General features: G+C 45.7%; 1 protein-coding gene across 2 annotated transcripts in view; it reads left to right on the top strand.

The window, feature by feature from the left end:
• atp2a3 (ATPase sarcoplasmic/endoplasmic reticulum Ca2+ transporting 3) overlaps nt 1-16,165 on the top strand; it is an 85,810-nt gene that overhangs the window by 45,929 nt on the left and 23,716 nt on the right. For both annotated transcript variants that reach the window (XM_055879968.1, XM_055879959.1), the window contains exons 10-11: nt 4,031-4,197; nt 12,662-12,750. In XM_055879968.1, the coding sequence (XP_055735943.1) occupies nt 4,031-4,197; nt 12,662-12,750 (256 nt within the window). The remainder of the gene's footprint in view (nt 1-4,030; nt 4,198-12,661; nt 12,751-16,165) is intronic.

Genomic DNA, 16,165 nt, shown 5'->3' on the forward strand with positions numbered 1-16,165 from the left:
TACAGCCTTATTCGAAAATGGATTAAATAAAAACAATTCCTCAGCAATCTACACACAATACCCCATAATAACATTTTTTTATTTATTTTTTACTCGGTCTTACTGAAGAGCTCAGCTCAAATAAGCAAAGAGAAACGACAGTCCATCATTACTTTAAGACATGAAGGTCAGTCAATGTGGAGAATTTCAAGAACTTTGATAGTTTCTTCAAGTGCAGTCGCAAAAACCATGAAGTGCTATGATGAAACTGGCTCTCATGAGGACCGCCACAGGAAAGGAAGACCCAGAGTTACCTCTGCTGCAGAGGATAAGTTCATTAGTTACCAGGCTCAGAAATTGCAGCCCAAGTAACAGACACATCTCAAGATCAACTGTTCAGAGGAGACTGCGTGAATCAGGCCTTCGATTGAATTGCTGGAAAGAAACAACAAGAGACTTGCTTGGGCCAAGAAACACGAGCAATGGACATTAGACCGGTGGAAGTCTGAGTCCAAATGTGAGATTTTTGGTTTCAACCGGCGTGTCTTTGAGACGCAGAGTAGGTCAACGGATGATCTCCGCATGTGTGGTTTCCACCGTGAAGCATGGCAGAGGTGTGATGGTGTGGGGGTGCTTTGCTGGTGACACAGTGATTTAGAATTCAAGGCACACTTAACCAGCATGGCTACCACAGTATTCTGCAGCGATACGCCATCCCATCTGGTTTGGTCTTAGTGGGACTATCTATAATTTAAATGTTCAACAGGACAATGACCCAACACAACTCCAGGCTGTGTAAGGACTATTTGTCAAAGGAAAGTGGTGGAGTGCTGCATCAGATGACCTCAACCCAATTGAGATGGTTTGGGATGAGTTGGACTGCAGAGTGAAGGAAAAGCAGGCAACAAGTGCTCAGCATGTGGGAACTCCTTCAAGACTGTTGGAAAATAATTCCAGGTGAAGCTGGTTGAGTGTGCAAAGCTGTCAAGTCAATGGGTGGCTACTTTGAAGCATCTCAAATAAAAATATATATTTATTTAACACTTTATTTGGTTACTACGTGATTCCATATGTGTTATTTCATAGTTTTGATGGCTTCGCTATTATTCTGCAATGTAGAAAGTGGTAAAAATAAAGAAAAACCCTTGAGTGTCAACTTTTGACTGGTACTGTAAGACCCTTTGCTATGAGACTCAAAATTGAGCTCCGATGCATCCCGTTTCCATTGATCATCCTTGATGTTTCCACAACTTTATTGAAGTCCACATGTGGTACATTCAATTGATTGGACAGGATTTGGAAAGGCACACCTGATTCATGGGGGGGTCCTGTCTATATAAGGTCCCACCATTGACTGTGCATGTCAGAGCATGTTGTCCGTAGAGCTCAGAGACAGGATTGTGTCGAGGCACAGATCTGGGGAAAGGTACCAAAACATATCTGCAGCATTGAAGGTCCCCAAGAACACAGTGACCTCTATTCTTAAATGTAAGAAGTTTGGAAACACCAAGACTCTTTCTAGATCTGGCCACCCGGCCAATCGGTGGAGAAGGGCCTTGGTCAGGGAGGTGACCAAGAACCCAATGGTCATTCTGACAGAGCTCGAGAGTTCCTATGGACAACCACCTCTGCAGCACTCCACCAATCAGGCCTTTATGGTAGAGTGGCCAGATGGAAGCCACTCCTCAGTAAAAGGCACATGACAGCCCGCTTGGAGTTTGCCAAAAGGCACCAAAAGACTCTGACCATGAGAAGAAAAAAAAATTCTGGTCTGAGCAAAGAAAACTTTGGCTTGAATGCCAAGCGTCACGTCTGGAGGAAACCTGGCACCATCCCTACGGTGAGCATGCTGGTGGCAGCATCATGCTGTGGGGATGTTTGACAGCTGCCGGGACTGAGAGACTTGTCGGGATCGAGGCAAAGATGAATGGAGCAAAGCACAGAGATCCTTGATGAAAACTTGCTCAGGACCTCGGACTGGGGCGAGGGATCACCTTCCAATAGGACAACGACCCTAAGCACACAGCCAAGACAACGCAGGAGTGGCTTTGGGACAAGTCACTGAATGTCCTTGAGTGTCCCAGCCAGAGCCTGGACTTGAACCCACTCGAACATCTCTGGAGAGACCTGAAAATAGCTGTGCAGCAACTCTCCACATCCAACCTGACAGAGCTTGATAGGATCTGCAGACAAGAATGGGAGGTACTCCCCAAATACAAGCTTGTAGCGCCATACCCAAGAAGTCCGGAGGCTGTAATCGCTGCCAAAGGTGCTTCAACAAAGTTCTGAGTAAAGGATCTGAATACCTATGTAAATGTATTTTAAAAAATTAATACATATTCAACAATGTCAAATCAGTTTTTTTCTTTGTCATTATGGGGTATTGTGTGTGTGTGTGTGTGTGTGTGTGTGTGTGTGTGTGTGTAGATTGATGAGGGGGGAAAAAACTAATCCATTTTAGAATAATGCTGTAACCTAACAATGTGGAAAAAGTGAGTGGATTTCGGCTATTTCAGCCACACCCGTTACCGACAGGTGTATTAAATTGAGCACACAACCATGCAATCTCCAGAGACAAACATTGTCTGTAGAATAGCCTTACTGAAGAGCTCAGTGACTTTCAATGTGACACCGTCATAGGATGCCACCTTTCCAACAAGACAGTTTGTCAAATGTCTGCCATGCTAGAGCTGCCCCGGTCAACTGTAAGTGCTTTTATTGGGAAGTGGAAATGTCTAGGAGCAACTGCGGCTCAGCCGCGAAGTGGTAGGCCACACCAGCACTCAGCGGTCCCATTCTGTGAGCTTAAGTGTGTGAAAATAATCTGTCCTCGGGTTGGAAAACTCACTACCAAGTTCCAAACTCCCTCTGGAAGCAATGTCAGCACAATAACTGTTCATTGGGAGCTTCACGAAATGGGTTACCATTGCCGAGCAGCTGCACACAATCCTAAAATCAATAGTGGTCTGGGGCTGTTTTCATGGTCCGGGCTAGGCCCCTTAGTTCCAGTGAAGGGAAATGTTAACGCTACAGTGAAAAATGACATTCTAGATGATTCTGTGCTTCCAACTTTGTGGCAACAGTTTGGGGAAAGCCCTTCAAGGTCCATACAGAAAGTCATGTTTAGGAAAGATTTGAAGTGCTCAAAGAGGATGATTGCAGTGTCTCTATGTTATGTGGGATTGTGAGGCTCTATACAAATTCGACAGTCACAAGATGGGGACTTCAAATAGGCCTATGGAATGTCAAGGGAACTGTCGCCCGGTGTTCAGATGGGTTAAATGGAAACTGAAATCTGGACACTGGTCTATAACCTCTCACATAGTCTTAATAATAACGCCTTCAGTATTAAGCATTTCTTGCAGTAAAATGATACGCCAAATGTACATTTTGATTCGGGAACAGGCAGTTAGTCTGTAGAGGTCCTATCTTTTCAACCACATAAAATATGCATCCAGGCTGAACTGAAATATTATCAGAAACACGTTGGGTCGTTTTCACAGCTTTTTATGTCCTTACTACTGGTCAAATTGATGTAATTTTGGACATTTTGCATTATAGAATTTTTCTCCCAGGTCCCTAAACAGAAGCAGAGATGATGTCAACTAGATTGAAGCATTCAATCGATCATTTATGATATTATTTTGGTGAGCAGGGGTTTATTTAGTCTTCTAGGGCAACATATAATGACAGAAGAGAAGCTTCCCGTATCTAATTATTAAGTTGAATAACTAATAGCCTACCAAAATGTCAGAAATTATAAGCAGAAACATATCTAAATTAGGCACCAAAAAACCCCGAACCTCCTGTCAAGAAATCGTTACGCCATCTCTGACTAGCCTACAGTGCATTTTCTATATTTGCAGGTTAGTCGGGTACGGGTCTCAGATTTTCACTATGTCACATAGTTGGGCGGTTCTGGATGGGTTATTAGCAATTGTGGGCGACTGCTGGTGAACAAACAGCTGACCCGTGCACCACTACTGTCCATGTTACTGTACTGTATCGGTCCATTCCACTCTATTCAATCCTGCCTCTCTTACCCCCGCAGGTCTACCCGCTGTTATCACCACCTGCCTGGCGCTGGGGACCCGGCGCATGGCCAAAAAGAACGCCATCGTCCGCAGCCTGCCCTCTGTGGAGACCCTGGGCTGCACCTCTGTCATCTGCTCTGACAAGACTGGCACCCTCACCACTAACCAGATGTCTGTCTGCAGGGTGAGTCTGGGAAAACCTTCGAGTGATATTAGAGTGAACGGTTTGACGTGCGACTGTAATATTAGTGCGATTGACAGCTGTTCATATGCGCTGTGATAACGCTTTGACGTAAAGAAAAACACGTTTTTAAAGTGTTAAGTGCTTAAGGACACAAAGGCAGGAGATGACACATAGGATACCCACACTTTTCCCCACATTGTTCTTGGTATACTACCCGACAACCTTTTGGTTGCAGGCCCACTTATCTAACCACTAGGCTACCTGCAGTTGTAGAGGATGTTTTGTCGTTGTACCGACCCAGTATATTTAGTTTCATCGAGTTCAGAGAAAAACCAAAGCATTGTAATCTACCTCTATCTTTTATAAATGATTGCAACTTCCTTCATACTGAGAAGCCTTCAGTCAGTCAGATTATATTCTGTGTTAAGAGTAGCCAAACTCATAAACAACCTAATCTCAAAAGCACATCTGTGTTCTTTCCAGTGAAATACTGTTTGTGTTGGGTTTGGATACGTAGGCGCGTGTGTGTGCGCACACACACACACACACACACACACACACACACAGGTTTTGGATGGGGGACAAGTGTGGTTAGTAGTGATGGAAAATCCCTACGATGTTGTAATGTTTACCATCAGCCAGCCATTTGAGAGCTGGTGTAGCTAGCCTAGACAGGGCAGGTATGCAGGCTGGCAGGACCAAACGGCACACTGTACTGTAGGCCACAGTACTACATGGCCCTCTCACTGACCCTGAGAGAGGCTGGCACAGACAGCCAGCAGGCAGGAAGCTCAGAGCACAGATATGTTTTCAAATGTCAAACATGCAGCTGCTAAATAACCATTAGCGACCTTCATGTACAGAAAAATAGGCTACATACACGGTGCAAGCACAGGAGTCAGAGACACACACCCATATTGTCACTCTTGTGGAATCCCACAGCCCAACCCGTTCATCTCCACACCTTGGTCGGGTGGGTGGGTGTGTGTCTGCTCTGCTCTACCACAGAGGAAATGCCAGGTCCACTGTTTGTCTTGGCTTCCATTTAGCCTCTGGAGCAGGATCTGGCTCACACCCCACCCAGCACACACACACACACACACCGCCTAACCACAGTTAACTCCTCTTACCCTCACACCTGACCTCTCACCTATGAGAAAGATCAAACTGCATTTCAAATTTGTTGTACCTCTAAAATTGTACATGCTGGCCACTGGTCATATTATTTGCCAATTGGAATATGAAAGTTGCCTTTAAGTCAATATTTTAATCAAATTTGATGACTGAGCCCGTTCCCTTTTTAAGGTAGCCTAGGCAGCTGCTAGTGGGTGCTAGAGCTCCACGATCTTCTAGGCTTAATATGCTCAGCTGGTAATACTCGTGTCCCCCAGTGATTGGTTCATACATAAAACATGATTTAACGGGGGCTGAGCTAGAGCGGTGTTTGTGAGACAAGGGCGGGATCCCGAATGTTTTGAACTACAAGCAATGTAAACGCTATCCGCGAGAAGCTGATACTCTAACGAACAGGCACATGTTTTGCTCTATGACGCTCACAAGCTACAAGAGTCGTTAGAAGATCATAGGTTATCCCAGGACATAGTGTCTAATACTGTAATAAGCTCACACAGTTGCTGAAACACACACTCCACACAGTTGTCACTGACTAGTTGGATATTCATTTCCCACTGAGCAAACAACTTATAACATTCATATAAAATAATTATCAGGTTTTTGCTTTGGTGGACCATTTTTTTAAATAGATTTTTATTTAATTTGTCAATAATTTGTCAATAATTCATGAATGCAACTATTTGTCGTTGTTTTGTGTTCTACTTGTAGCCCTGGTTGTCCTGAAAAGGAAATGGTCAAATACTTCATTGTGAGGCTAAATATAAGGGCTGGACATGCAGATAAAGCCGCTGCAGAAAACACAGGATGCAAGATGCATACTGTCATAATAAAACACAGTTTCCCACCACCATGCTAGATGCTACTCCCTGATGTTGTGCCCCGCGTTCAGCCAGGGGTAAACAACACTGTTGCACACTGCGTTTAGCCAATCGGGTTGCAACATCCGGAAGTTGTCATAAAATTTCAAAATGGTGGTATTTTAAGACTGTATGCATAGCATATATTACGTTTTTTTAGGGGGGGGGGGGCACGCCATTAAACCTAGTTAAAAAGGAACCGATGCCTTTTGCAGCCTGAATGGATGATGATTTATGTTGGAAGAGGTCACCGGAGGACAAAAGTGTATTACCAGCTGAGCTCATTAAGACTAAACGATAGTGGAGATCTAGCATCCACTAGCGGCTGCCTAGGCTACCTTAAAGGTTGTTTGCCAAACTGTTTGTTCAGTTACAGTACTGTAGAGTCAATGTGCCAGGGAGTGCTTTTACACACAGGCCATCCAGAACATGGTCTATTAAAAAAAAGTCTGGTGTTTGTTTTAACTGCAGTCTAGTTGTATCTGCACTTGACGTGTTGCTTCCTGGGCTCTCTCGTTCGCTCTACCCTCGCTCTCTCTGTGTGTGTTGTCTGTCTGTCATGGAGTCCATGTATTCGCTTATTGATGTGAAAACTAAGAGCTCAACCCAGGTCACCAGTGGGCGTTGGTGTTTTATGTGTAGACCTGAGGGTGCAAAGGGAATTGTGTGTGTGTGTATGTATATATATATATATGTATGTATGTATGTATGTATGTATGTATGTATGTATGTATGTGTATATCAAATTTGATGACTGAGATGTGTGTGAAGGGAACAGGATACACTACCATTCAAAGGTTTGGGGTCACATAGAAATGTCTGTGTTTTTGAAAGAAAAGCACATTTTTTGTCCATTTTTAAAATAACATCAAATTGATCAGAAATACAGTGTAGACATTGTTAATGTTATAAATGACTATTGTAGCTGGAAACGGCAGATTTTTATTGAATACCTACATAGGCGCACAGAGGCCCATTATCAGCAACCATCACTTCTGTGTTCCCATGGCACGTTGTGTTAGCTTAATCCAAGTTTAGCATTTTAAAAGGCTAATTGATCATTGGAAAACACTTTTGCAATTATGTTAGCACAGCTGAAAACTGTTATGATTAAAGAAGCAATAAAACTGGCCTTCTTTAGACTAGTTGAGTATCTGAAGCATCAGCATTTGTGTGTTCGATTACAGGCTCAAAATGGCCGTTTCAAGCTACAATAGTCATTTACAACATTAACAATGTCTACACTGTATTTCTGATCATTTTTATGGTATTTTAAAATGGAACAAAATGTGCTTTTCTTTCAAAAACAAGGACATTTCTAAGTGACCCCAAACTTTTCTGCATGTGTGATTGCATTTATATTTGTTTGTCCCTGCTGTTTTACTGTATTTGTATGATATTCTCATGTTTGAGCTATCTCTTCCGTGCTGCTCTGCTGCCTTTCCTGTGTGTTTGTGTTTCTGCATGCAGTGCATCTGCGTGTATAAGAAGCTCTAGAGGGTTGCACAACTGGTGTGTTTCCTGCTGAGAGGATGCTGCTCTCTCTCCCCTCTTTTGCTCTTTCTCTCTGTATCTCTTGCTCTCTCTCCCTCCTCCCTTACCCTCTCTGTGATGACGTGGCTAGTAGAAACTGACCGCTTGCCCCAGTCAGTGATGTGTATACATTGTTCCAACCATCAGCAGCATCAGAGAGAGAGAAAGAGCGGGAGTTCCCTATTGTCCTGTGGAAGTATAACAGAACTGGGTAATCTCCCTGAGCTGAGCTAACAGCTATCCCTGGTCACTCCTTGCCTACCTAGGAACCTGGCTGCTGGAAAGAGACCTGGGTCGACTCCCAAACCTATGATCTCTGGTCAAAAGTAGTGCTCTATAAGGGGAAAAGGGTGCCATTTGGGACTCAAGTGCTCTGCTCTCTCTGGTAAATATTTACCCTCAGGGCCCAGGGTATATTAGCTTAATGCAGCGGAAAGATTAAGGGAAACACAGACCTGCTCTCCCTCCTCAGTCTTCACCGTGGTGCAGTTTTGTTGCCTGTGCCTGTGCCTGTGCCTGTGCCTGTGCCTGTGCCTGTGCCTGTGCCTGTGCCTGTGCCTGTGTGCCTGTGCCTGTGTGCCTGTGTGCCTGTGTGCCTGTGTGCCTGTGTGCCTGTGTGCCTGTGTGTGTGTGCCTGTGTGTGTGTGCCTGTGTGTGTGTGCCTGTGTGTGTGTGCCTGTGTGTGTGTGCCTGTGTGTGTGTGCCTGTGTGTGTGTGCCTGTGTGTGTGTGCCTGTGTGCCTGTGTGTGTGCCTGTGTGTGTGCCTGTGTGTGTGTGTCTGTGTGTGTGTCTGCCTGTGTGTGTGCCTGTGTGCCTGTGTGTGTGTGTCTGCCTGTGTGTGTGTGTCTGCCTGTGTGTGTGTGTCTGCCTGTGTGTGTGTGTCTGCCTGTGTGTGCCTGTGTGCCTGTGTGTGTGCCTGTGTGCCTGTGTGTGTGCCTGTGTGCCTGTGTGTGTGTGTGTGTCTGCCTGTGTGTGTGTGTGTCTGCCTGTGTGTGTGTGTCTGCCTGTGTGTGTGTGTCTGCCTGTGTGTGTGTGTCTGCCTGTGTGTGTGTCTGCCTGTGTGTGTGTCTGCCTGTGTGTGTGTGTGTGTGTGTGTGTGTGTGTGTGTCTGCCTGTGTGTGTGTGTGTGTCTGCCTGTGTGTGTGTGTGTGCCTGCCTGCGTGTGCCTGCCTGCGTGTGCCTGCCTGCGTGTGTGTGTGCCTGCCTGCGTGTGTGTGTGCCTGCCTGCGTGTGTGTGTGCCTGCCTGCGTGTGTGTGTGCCTGCCTGCGTGTGTGTGTGCCTGCCTGCGTGTGTGTGTGCCTGCCTGCGTGTGTGTGTGCCTGCCTGCGTGTGTGTGTGCCTGCCTGCGTGTGTGTGTGCCTGCCTGCGTGTGTGTGTGCCTGCCTGCGTGTGCCTGCCTGCGTGTGCCTGCCTGTGTGTGCCTGCCTGTGTGTGTGTGTGTGTGCCTGCCTGTGTGTGTGTGTGTGTGTGCCTGCCTGTGTGTGTGTGCCTGCCTGTGTGTGTGTGCCTGCCTGTGTGTGTGTCTGCCTGCCTGCGTGTGTGTGTGCCTGCCTGCCTGTGTATGTGTGCCTGCCTGCCTGCCTGTGTCTGCCAGTGTGTGCCTGCCTGCCTGCCTGTGTCTGCCAGTGTGTGCCTGCCTGCCTGCCAGTGAGTGTGCCTGCCTGCCTGCCTGAGTGAGTGTGCCTGCCTGCCTGCCTGAGTGAGTGTGCCTGCCTGCCTGCCTGAGTGAGTGTGCCTGCCTGCCTGCCTGAGTGAGTGTGCCTGCCTGCCTGCCTGAGTGAGTGTGCCTGCCTGCCTGCCTGCCTGCCTGCCTGCCTGCCTGCCTGAGTGTGTGTGTGCCTGCCTGCCTGCCTGAGTGTGCCTGCCTGCCTGAGTGAGTGTGCCTGCCTGCCTGAGTGAGTGTGCCTGCCTGCCTGAGTGAGTGTGCCTGCCTGCCTGAGTGAGTGTGCCTGCCTGCCAGTGTGTGTGTGCCTGCCTGCCAGTGTGTGTGTGCCTGCCTGCCTGCCAGCCAGTGTGTGTGTGCCTGCCTGCCTGCCTGCCAGTGTGCCTGCCTGCCTGCCAGTGTGCCTGCCAGTGTGCCTGCCAGTGCGTCTGCCTGCGCGTGCGTGCGCCTGCATGCCTGCGTCTGCCTGTGCGTCTGCCTGCCTGCGTGCCTGTGCGTCTGCCTGCGTGCGTGTGTCTGCCTGCCTGCGTGCGTGTGTGTCTGCCTGCCTGCCTGCCTGCGTGTGTGCCTGCCTGCCTGTATGCATGCTTGCCTGCATGTGTGCCTGCGTGTGTGCGTGCATGCGTGTGTCTGCCTGCCTGCCTGCGTGCATGCCTGCCTGCGTCAGTGCATGTCTCCGTGTGTGCGTGCAAGCGTGTGTCTGTGACCTTAAGCTGGGTCTAGCTGTGCCATATGGTTCTGATAAGAACGTCTGTGTCCCGTAGCCCTGTCATATCCTGCTTTCCCAGCCAAGGGGATATCCCAGGGCACGGTCACACACAGAGGAGTGAATACCCCCTATGACATCATACCATTTCATTTCCAGTACACAGAGCATGGACACTCTCCCTTTGGTACTGCTGCCAACACAGCACAATACAGGGCAAGTCAAATTGTATTGAGGAGAGTTTCAACTTCTACAGACAGGCACCATTGGTTCATATGAATCGTGTAGTGCCTTGTTTCCATGGAAACCACATCTCTGAAAGTGAGAGAAATATGTCGTGACCAACATGCGAAAAACACTGAAATAGCAGTTATTACAAATAAGCTAATAGCAGTCCTGATAGACCATGTGGTAAAACATTATCTCAGTAACCTGTACCCCAGCACTATTTTCTTAACTCTTCTTGAGCTGCACTGTTGGTTAAGGGCTTGTAAGTAAGCATTTCATGGTAAGGTCTACACTTGTGGTCTTCGGCGCATATGACACACAGTTTGATTTGACATGTATTTTATGTTATCAGCTTGCTTGTCAGGGACTACGCACAATAAGTGGCAGCAGGTAGCCTGGCGGTTAAGAGCGTTGGGCCAGTAACCAAAAGGTTGATGGATGGAATGAGCAAGGCAGTTACACCCCAACAACAACTGCTACCTGGGCACCAATGGCGTGGACGTCGATTTAAGACGGCCCCCTGCACCTTTAAGATTCAGAGGGGTTGGGTTAAATGTGGAAGACACATTTTGGGTGGGTATGCATTTAGTTGTGCAACTGGCTAGGTATCCCCTTTCACATATCCAGGATCAGTGGAGAAAAAAAAGATTTAAGCCCCAGAATCCAGCTCCTATCTCATCTCCTAAAGAACAGTGTAAGATCTGGGCCACAGACACACAGGGGCAGCAATCAGTGGTTATTTATCAGTCTAATAATTTCTCATTCACATTATTCAGTTTGTTACTGTTTGATGAGGACTGAGGAGGCCCAAGGTAGGTAGATTGTCAGTTGATAAAGCTTCTGTGGCAGAGGAGGGTTGTTGTTCTTGATGCTCGATCTATCCTAGAGGATCTGTATGTCACCTGAGCATCCAGCACCGCATAGAGCTAGCCATCATAGTCAGGTTAGACCCTAGACTGACTAGATGGATACATCGTTTGCAGTGTTTTTCAATTGATAGATAACCAGTGTTATTAGCTAGTCACTGTTCATTTGAAATGGTCTGAGTACGACTTCCCATTGTCTAAATGAGCAGTTCCAGACATGACTCTGATCTGTAATGTTAAAGACCTTCTCAGCTGGAGTAGATTTCACACACGTGTTTTGTAAACTACTCTCGGTATAAACAGAACACACACACCCTCTAGAAGCAGTAGCAGCAGATGTACTGAAGGGAAAATGCTCTTTTTTTTTTTTTTTGACAACTGCTTCATTCATTTTTAATCGTCCAGATTTAATTGACTTTAAAGTTGAGTAAAGCCCGGACAGCAGGGAGTATTTTCCTTAGTGTGTCTGCGACCTGACCGCCCTAGCCAATCTCCTCCCTTCTCTCCATGGTTACTATGGTTGTGTCAGGTCCAGATGGGAAGTCTGTGATTACAGAGATAGAATATTGATGTGGGGAAAGTCAAAGGCTGTGTCTATGTTTGTAACCTCCTCAGTGGTCCCAGCCAGTGTGAATGGAACAACAGACCCCTGTGACAAGCCAATCGATGCACTCCCATAAATGAGCTACAGCAGATCCATTCCACCTGTTATCACCGCTGCAGCCAGAACAAGAGAGAGAGGAGAGGGCCAGATCGCATGCATGTAACACACACACACACACACACACACACAGGAGAGAAGGGGCAGATCCAAGGCTACAGTAGAACCCCCACCCTCACCACTGGGCTGCCAGCCTAAAAGACCTGCCAGCATAGCCAAACCCTAATTGTTCTGGGCTGGGCTCTCTACACAGGAAATCAATACATTAGCACAGACAAAGCAGAACTCTGGGCAACACAGTAGTCTGATCACAGGGAAGGACGGACAGACATCGAAACAAAGCTTGACCTGGGAAACAACTTGCTTTCTCGCTCGCTGTTTTTTCCCCCGTTAGTGGAAGTCTTAGCCTTCCACTAACGGTGTGGTTAGTGATCGTTAGTGATCGTATGCTATGTAAGCCAGGATTACAGACTGGTAGCTTAAGGGTATAGTTTGGTCCCAAGGTCAGGAAACACAGGAACCAATGCCTGCTGGAAAAATAGAGAAGGAAAGAAAGGACTGGGAAAAAAAACCTGCTGTGTGACATTATTTGGTGGGAAAGCCCTTAGTTGAGTGGTGCTACAATTGTGTGGGAGCGTGCGTGAGTGTGTTTCCCTCTGCGTCAGCGGCCCGGGGCGGGAACGTCCTTCACCTCTCCCATGGCCCTGTACAGAACTCTGGGGAAACCCTGGCACAGCGTTTCCATATACTCTTTGATGATATCCTAGCTTACATTAACCTGCTTTATCTATCCCAACTCTTCTCTCTCTCTCCAGATGTTTGTGGTGGACAAGGTGGAGGATTCCAGCTGTGCTGTCCATGAGTTCTCTATAACTGGCTCAACCTATGCCCCTGAAGGGCAAGTGTGAGTGTCCCCTCCTACCTTTCTTTGTATTAGTGTACAGAGTGCAAATTACTGTGATTTCCGGTTACAACTCGTGGTGACTGTGGAATCAAAGTGGGAAACACGCACACGCGCCCATGCATACACAAACTAACAAACAAACACTATGAAGTATGTCTCCTACACTTCCCAGTAAATTGTGTGTTGAGTGTGGTCCAGAGTGAAAACACTGAGCCCCAGAGCAAAGTTACGGCTGGCCATTGTTAACCAAACACCTATTTTTACAGGCGGCAGTGGAAAAGCTTTGGTCCCACAACGACCACTTTCATCTGGCCGGCCTGCTGTTAAAAGCCCCCTAACCTTTTTCCCATTTGATGTAAAGTGTTTCTTTGAAGTCTCTTTCCTTCCCCCATACCAACTCCCATTCCCACCCCCAGCCCCCATAGGTTTCCTCTGTTTTCCTCTGTCGCAAATGGTTAACGGCTCTGGGGAAGTTTAGGGAGAATGCAAATGATGTTTTCCTGAAGCATGTGAACTTTTTCCACGGTAGAACAGATAGCACAGAGAGGAAAGGACACCTGAATGGGACAACTACTAAAATAGTCTCATTGTGGAGAAATCCTAGAGGAATAGATGACAAATAGCTCTGACTAGAGCGAGAGATGGGGAGAGAAAAACACGGCGAGAGATGAGGAGGGGTGTAGCTGGGCCATAGTCATAGTGTTCCAGACTTGATTTCAGTCCTTCCCTTCCTGTATAATGTCAGTATAACCTGATTGACAACCTTCTCTCTCGCTATCTGGAGTGCCCACTCTAGTCTAATTCCCCAAATGACTACCTGCAAAGGCCTCTACCCAGAACCAGATCTTCTTCAGTATTCATCCCTTCTGCTTTTCATTACAAAGTTAAGTACAGAAAGTAATAAGTTATTGAGAGCACGTTCTCTTTTACAATAACGACTTCAATGTCAACCTATGTCATGGTTTTGAAATGCTGACGTATTTATTGGTAACACTTTTCCTCTCACAGCCCCTGTCATCCTGTATACGGTTTGAAAATGGCAGCTTTGTCATTGATAAGCACCTAAATTGGAACGCAGTGGTTGTACAGTAATATACATGTCAGAGCTCAGGTTCTCTACTTCGCAGCTCACGCGACAAGATGCCCCCATCCCTCCCACTAATTGGGATTCTTTTGCACATTTGTTGAAGTCTCAGTAAGGGAAAATGCTGTAAATCGAGAAAAGTGTGTGTTCTGAAAGATGAGACTGAGTTATAATAAATGCTGTTTTGATGTCATTACAAGCAAACCACATACCCGTAAGTCTAAAATGTGTACCTCACGTTTCCATATTTGAAAAATCGTGTAATTTACAGTATCAACGTTTATGATCGCCATGTTTTATCCACAGTTACAAAGATGATATGCCTTATATCCTGGGTCGCCCTGAACAGAATGAGCTTATGTTAGTTGGATTGTGAAGGAAATTAGCTGCGGAATACGCACTTGAATGCACTCGTGACTCCATTCACTAAAATTCCAATTGTTTGTCTGAAGTGTCTTTGAAAGCCTAACACTGTACGGACGGATTTTCTAACATAGTTAGCCATGTTGGCAATAGAATAAGCTTTCAATTGATGCCCACCTGGCAACGATTGTGATTTATAATGGAACGTTTTTTGGATTGTGTAAACAACAACAGTAATTGTGTGACGCTGGGAACTCAGGGCTGTGTTCCAAACAAAAATCTAGTGTCCTTGTTTATGTTCCTCAATGGCAAAGCTAGGAGAGCTTATAAAAGCACCTTATAGTTGACAGCTCTTTCCTTGAGTCATGAAAGTGTATTGAAATGACTTGGGAACTGTGCATAGTTTGGAGAGGTGTGTGGCCACTGAGACACCAGTTAGACCTCTCACTCAAACCCTTGTAATAGCTTTTTCTTATGGTCACCTAATCCAACATTTCAGTGAATAGTCTTATTATGTTACTGAATGTACAGAGTGTTTCCCGATTTCATTATTGACAAATGCTGCGAAATGTACAGTACATATAAAATCAACAGTGTCATGTTTGGATTCAGTCTTGTTAGGGGAACTGGTTTCCTCACCTTTTGGTCTGATAATTTCCCCATAATCTCCAAAGTGTTCTCTTTCAATTGCTGCCATGGTTTGCATATGATTTTTATAGTTCTTCTGGTTCAAACATTTTAAATTTGGCCCTATCCATATAGGCCAATTTCCACAAGTGTAACGGGTTAACTACTATGCTCTCATGATGTATTACCATGCCAAATGTTCCCCTTCAGACAGTTCACTCGTTATAATTTCTCTACATAAATTGATTAAAACCCTCATGATTATATCCAATATAATTCAACATGATGATACTGTGTTTTAGAAAGGTGTATGAACTCCTAATCACTGTTCTGGTTGGTTTGTGGGTGTGAAACTTGTTCTCTACTGAGATATGAAATCTCAGGCTGGCATGCCATGCGGTGCAGTGCCATGCAGTGTGGGTTGTTGTGTGGGCTGTTGCTCTACTAGCAACTGTTGCTGCCTCTACTGGGCTGTGTGCCATGTAGTCATGCAACCAACCAGCCACTGCTGCTGCTCCCGACGCACACACAAACACACTCACATTCACACATACACACGAGTTGTTCCATGTCATTTCAGATTGATCTGAAACAGGTAAGATTGGCATTCCTAAAACATTATTTTGTTGAAATTTTATTTATAGGATTATATTCAATAAATATAGTACCCAACATCCGATTTTGACCAAACTTATTCCTACCAATGAGTAAAACATGAAAAATTGCCACCAATGTACCCTCCACAACCAATGCCAATCCCACCCCGACAACCAGTATACAGTATCAGTTTTCAATGTTTGACAAGTAGTATGAAGCTGTGGCTTGGAGTATTGCTTCTCCATACTATGTATTGCATTGTATTCCCTGTGAATCTGGTGATGCCCCCCCACCCCCACACTTTTCAGAGAATATTATAATTTTAAGTTGCTAGCAATATTTACCATAAAGGAGTGTAAATGTACTAGGTATTACCCACCAGATGCCACTGTTCCTGCTATACCGCCACACTCTTATCCATTTTTTTCTGGTCTATTTTGTTTATTGAATAGATCACAGCATTTCCTTTGAAACTTTGTGTAGAAAACCAATTGATTTGGCTCATGTTGAAAATTAAGTGTGTTGTAGTATTTCTCACTATTTATTATCATCTCAATTAGCTGCTGCACTCTTCCTGGGGTCCAAACAGGAAACAAAAAAAAACATAAATAACATAATATACAAAACACTACAGTACTACATAATTTCCTGCTTCTGCCTCACTCTTCATAAACAAGAGATGGCTCCTGCCTGTGCAAGGCCACCCACCTACGAAATACAAGAAATTATACAGTGCAAATTAAA

The sequence above is a fragment of the Salvelinus fontinalis genome, chromosome 2 (genome assembly GCF_029448725.1).
Source record: "Salvelinus fontinalis isolate EN_2023a chromosome 2, ASM2944872v1, whole genome shotgun sequence".
NCBI classification, from domain to species: domain Eukaryota; kingdom Metazoa; phylum Chordata; class Actinopteri; order Salmoniformes; family Salmonidae; genus Salvelinus; species Salvelinus fontinalis.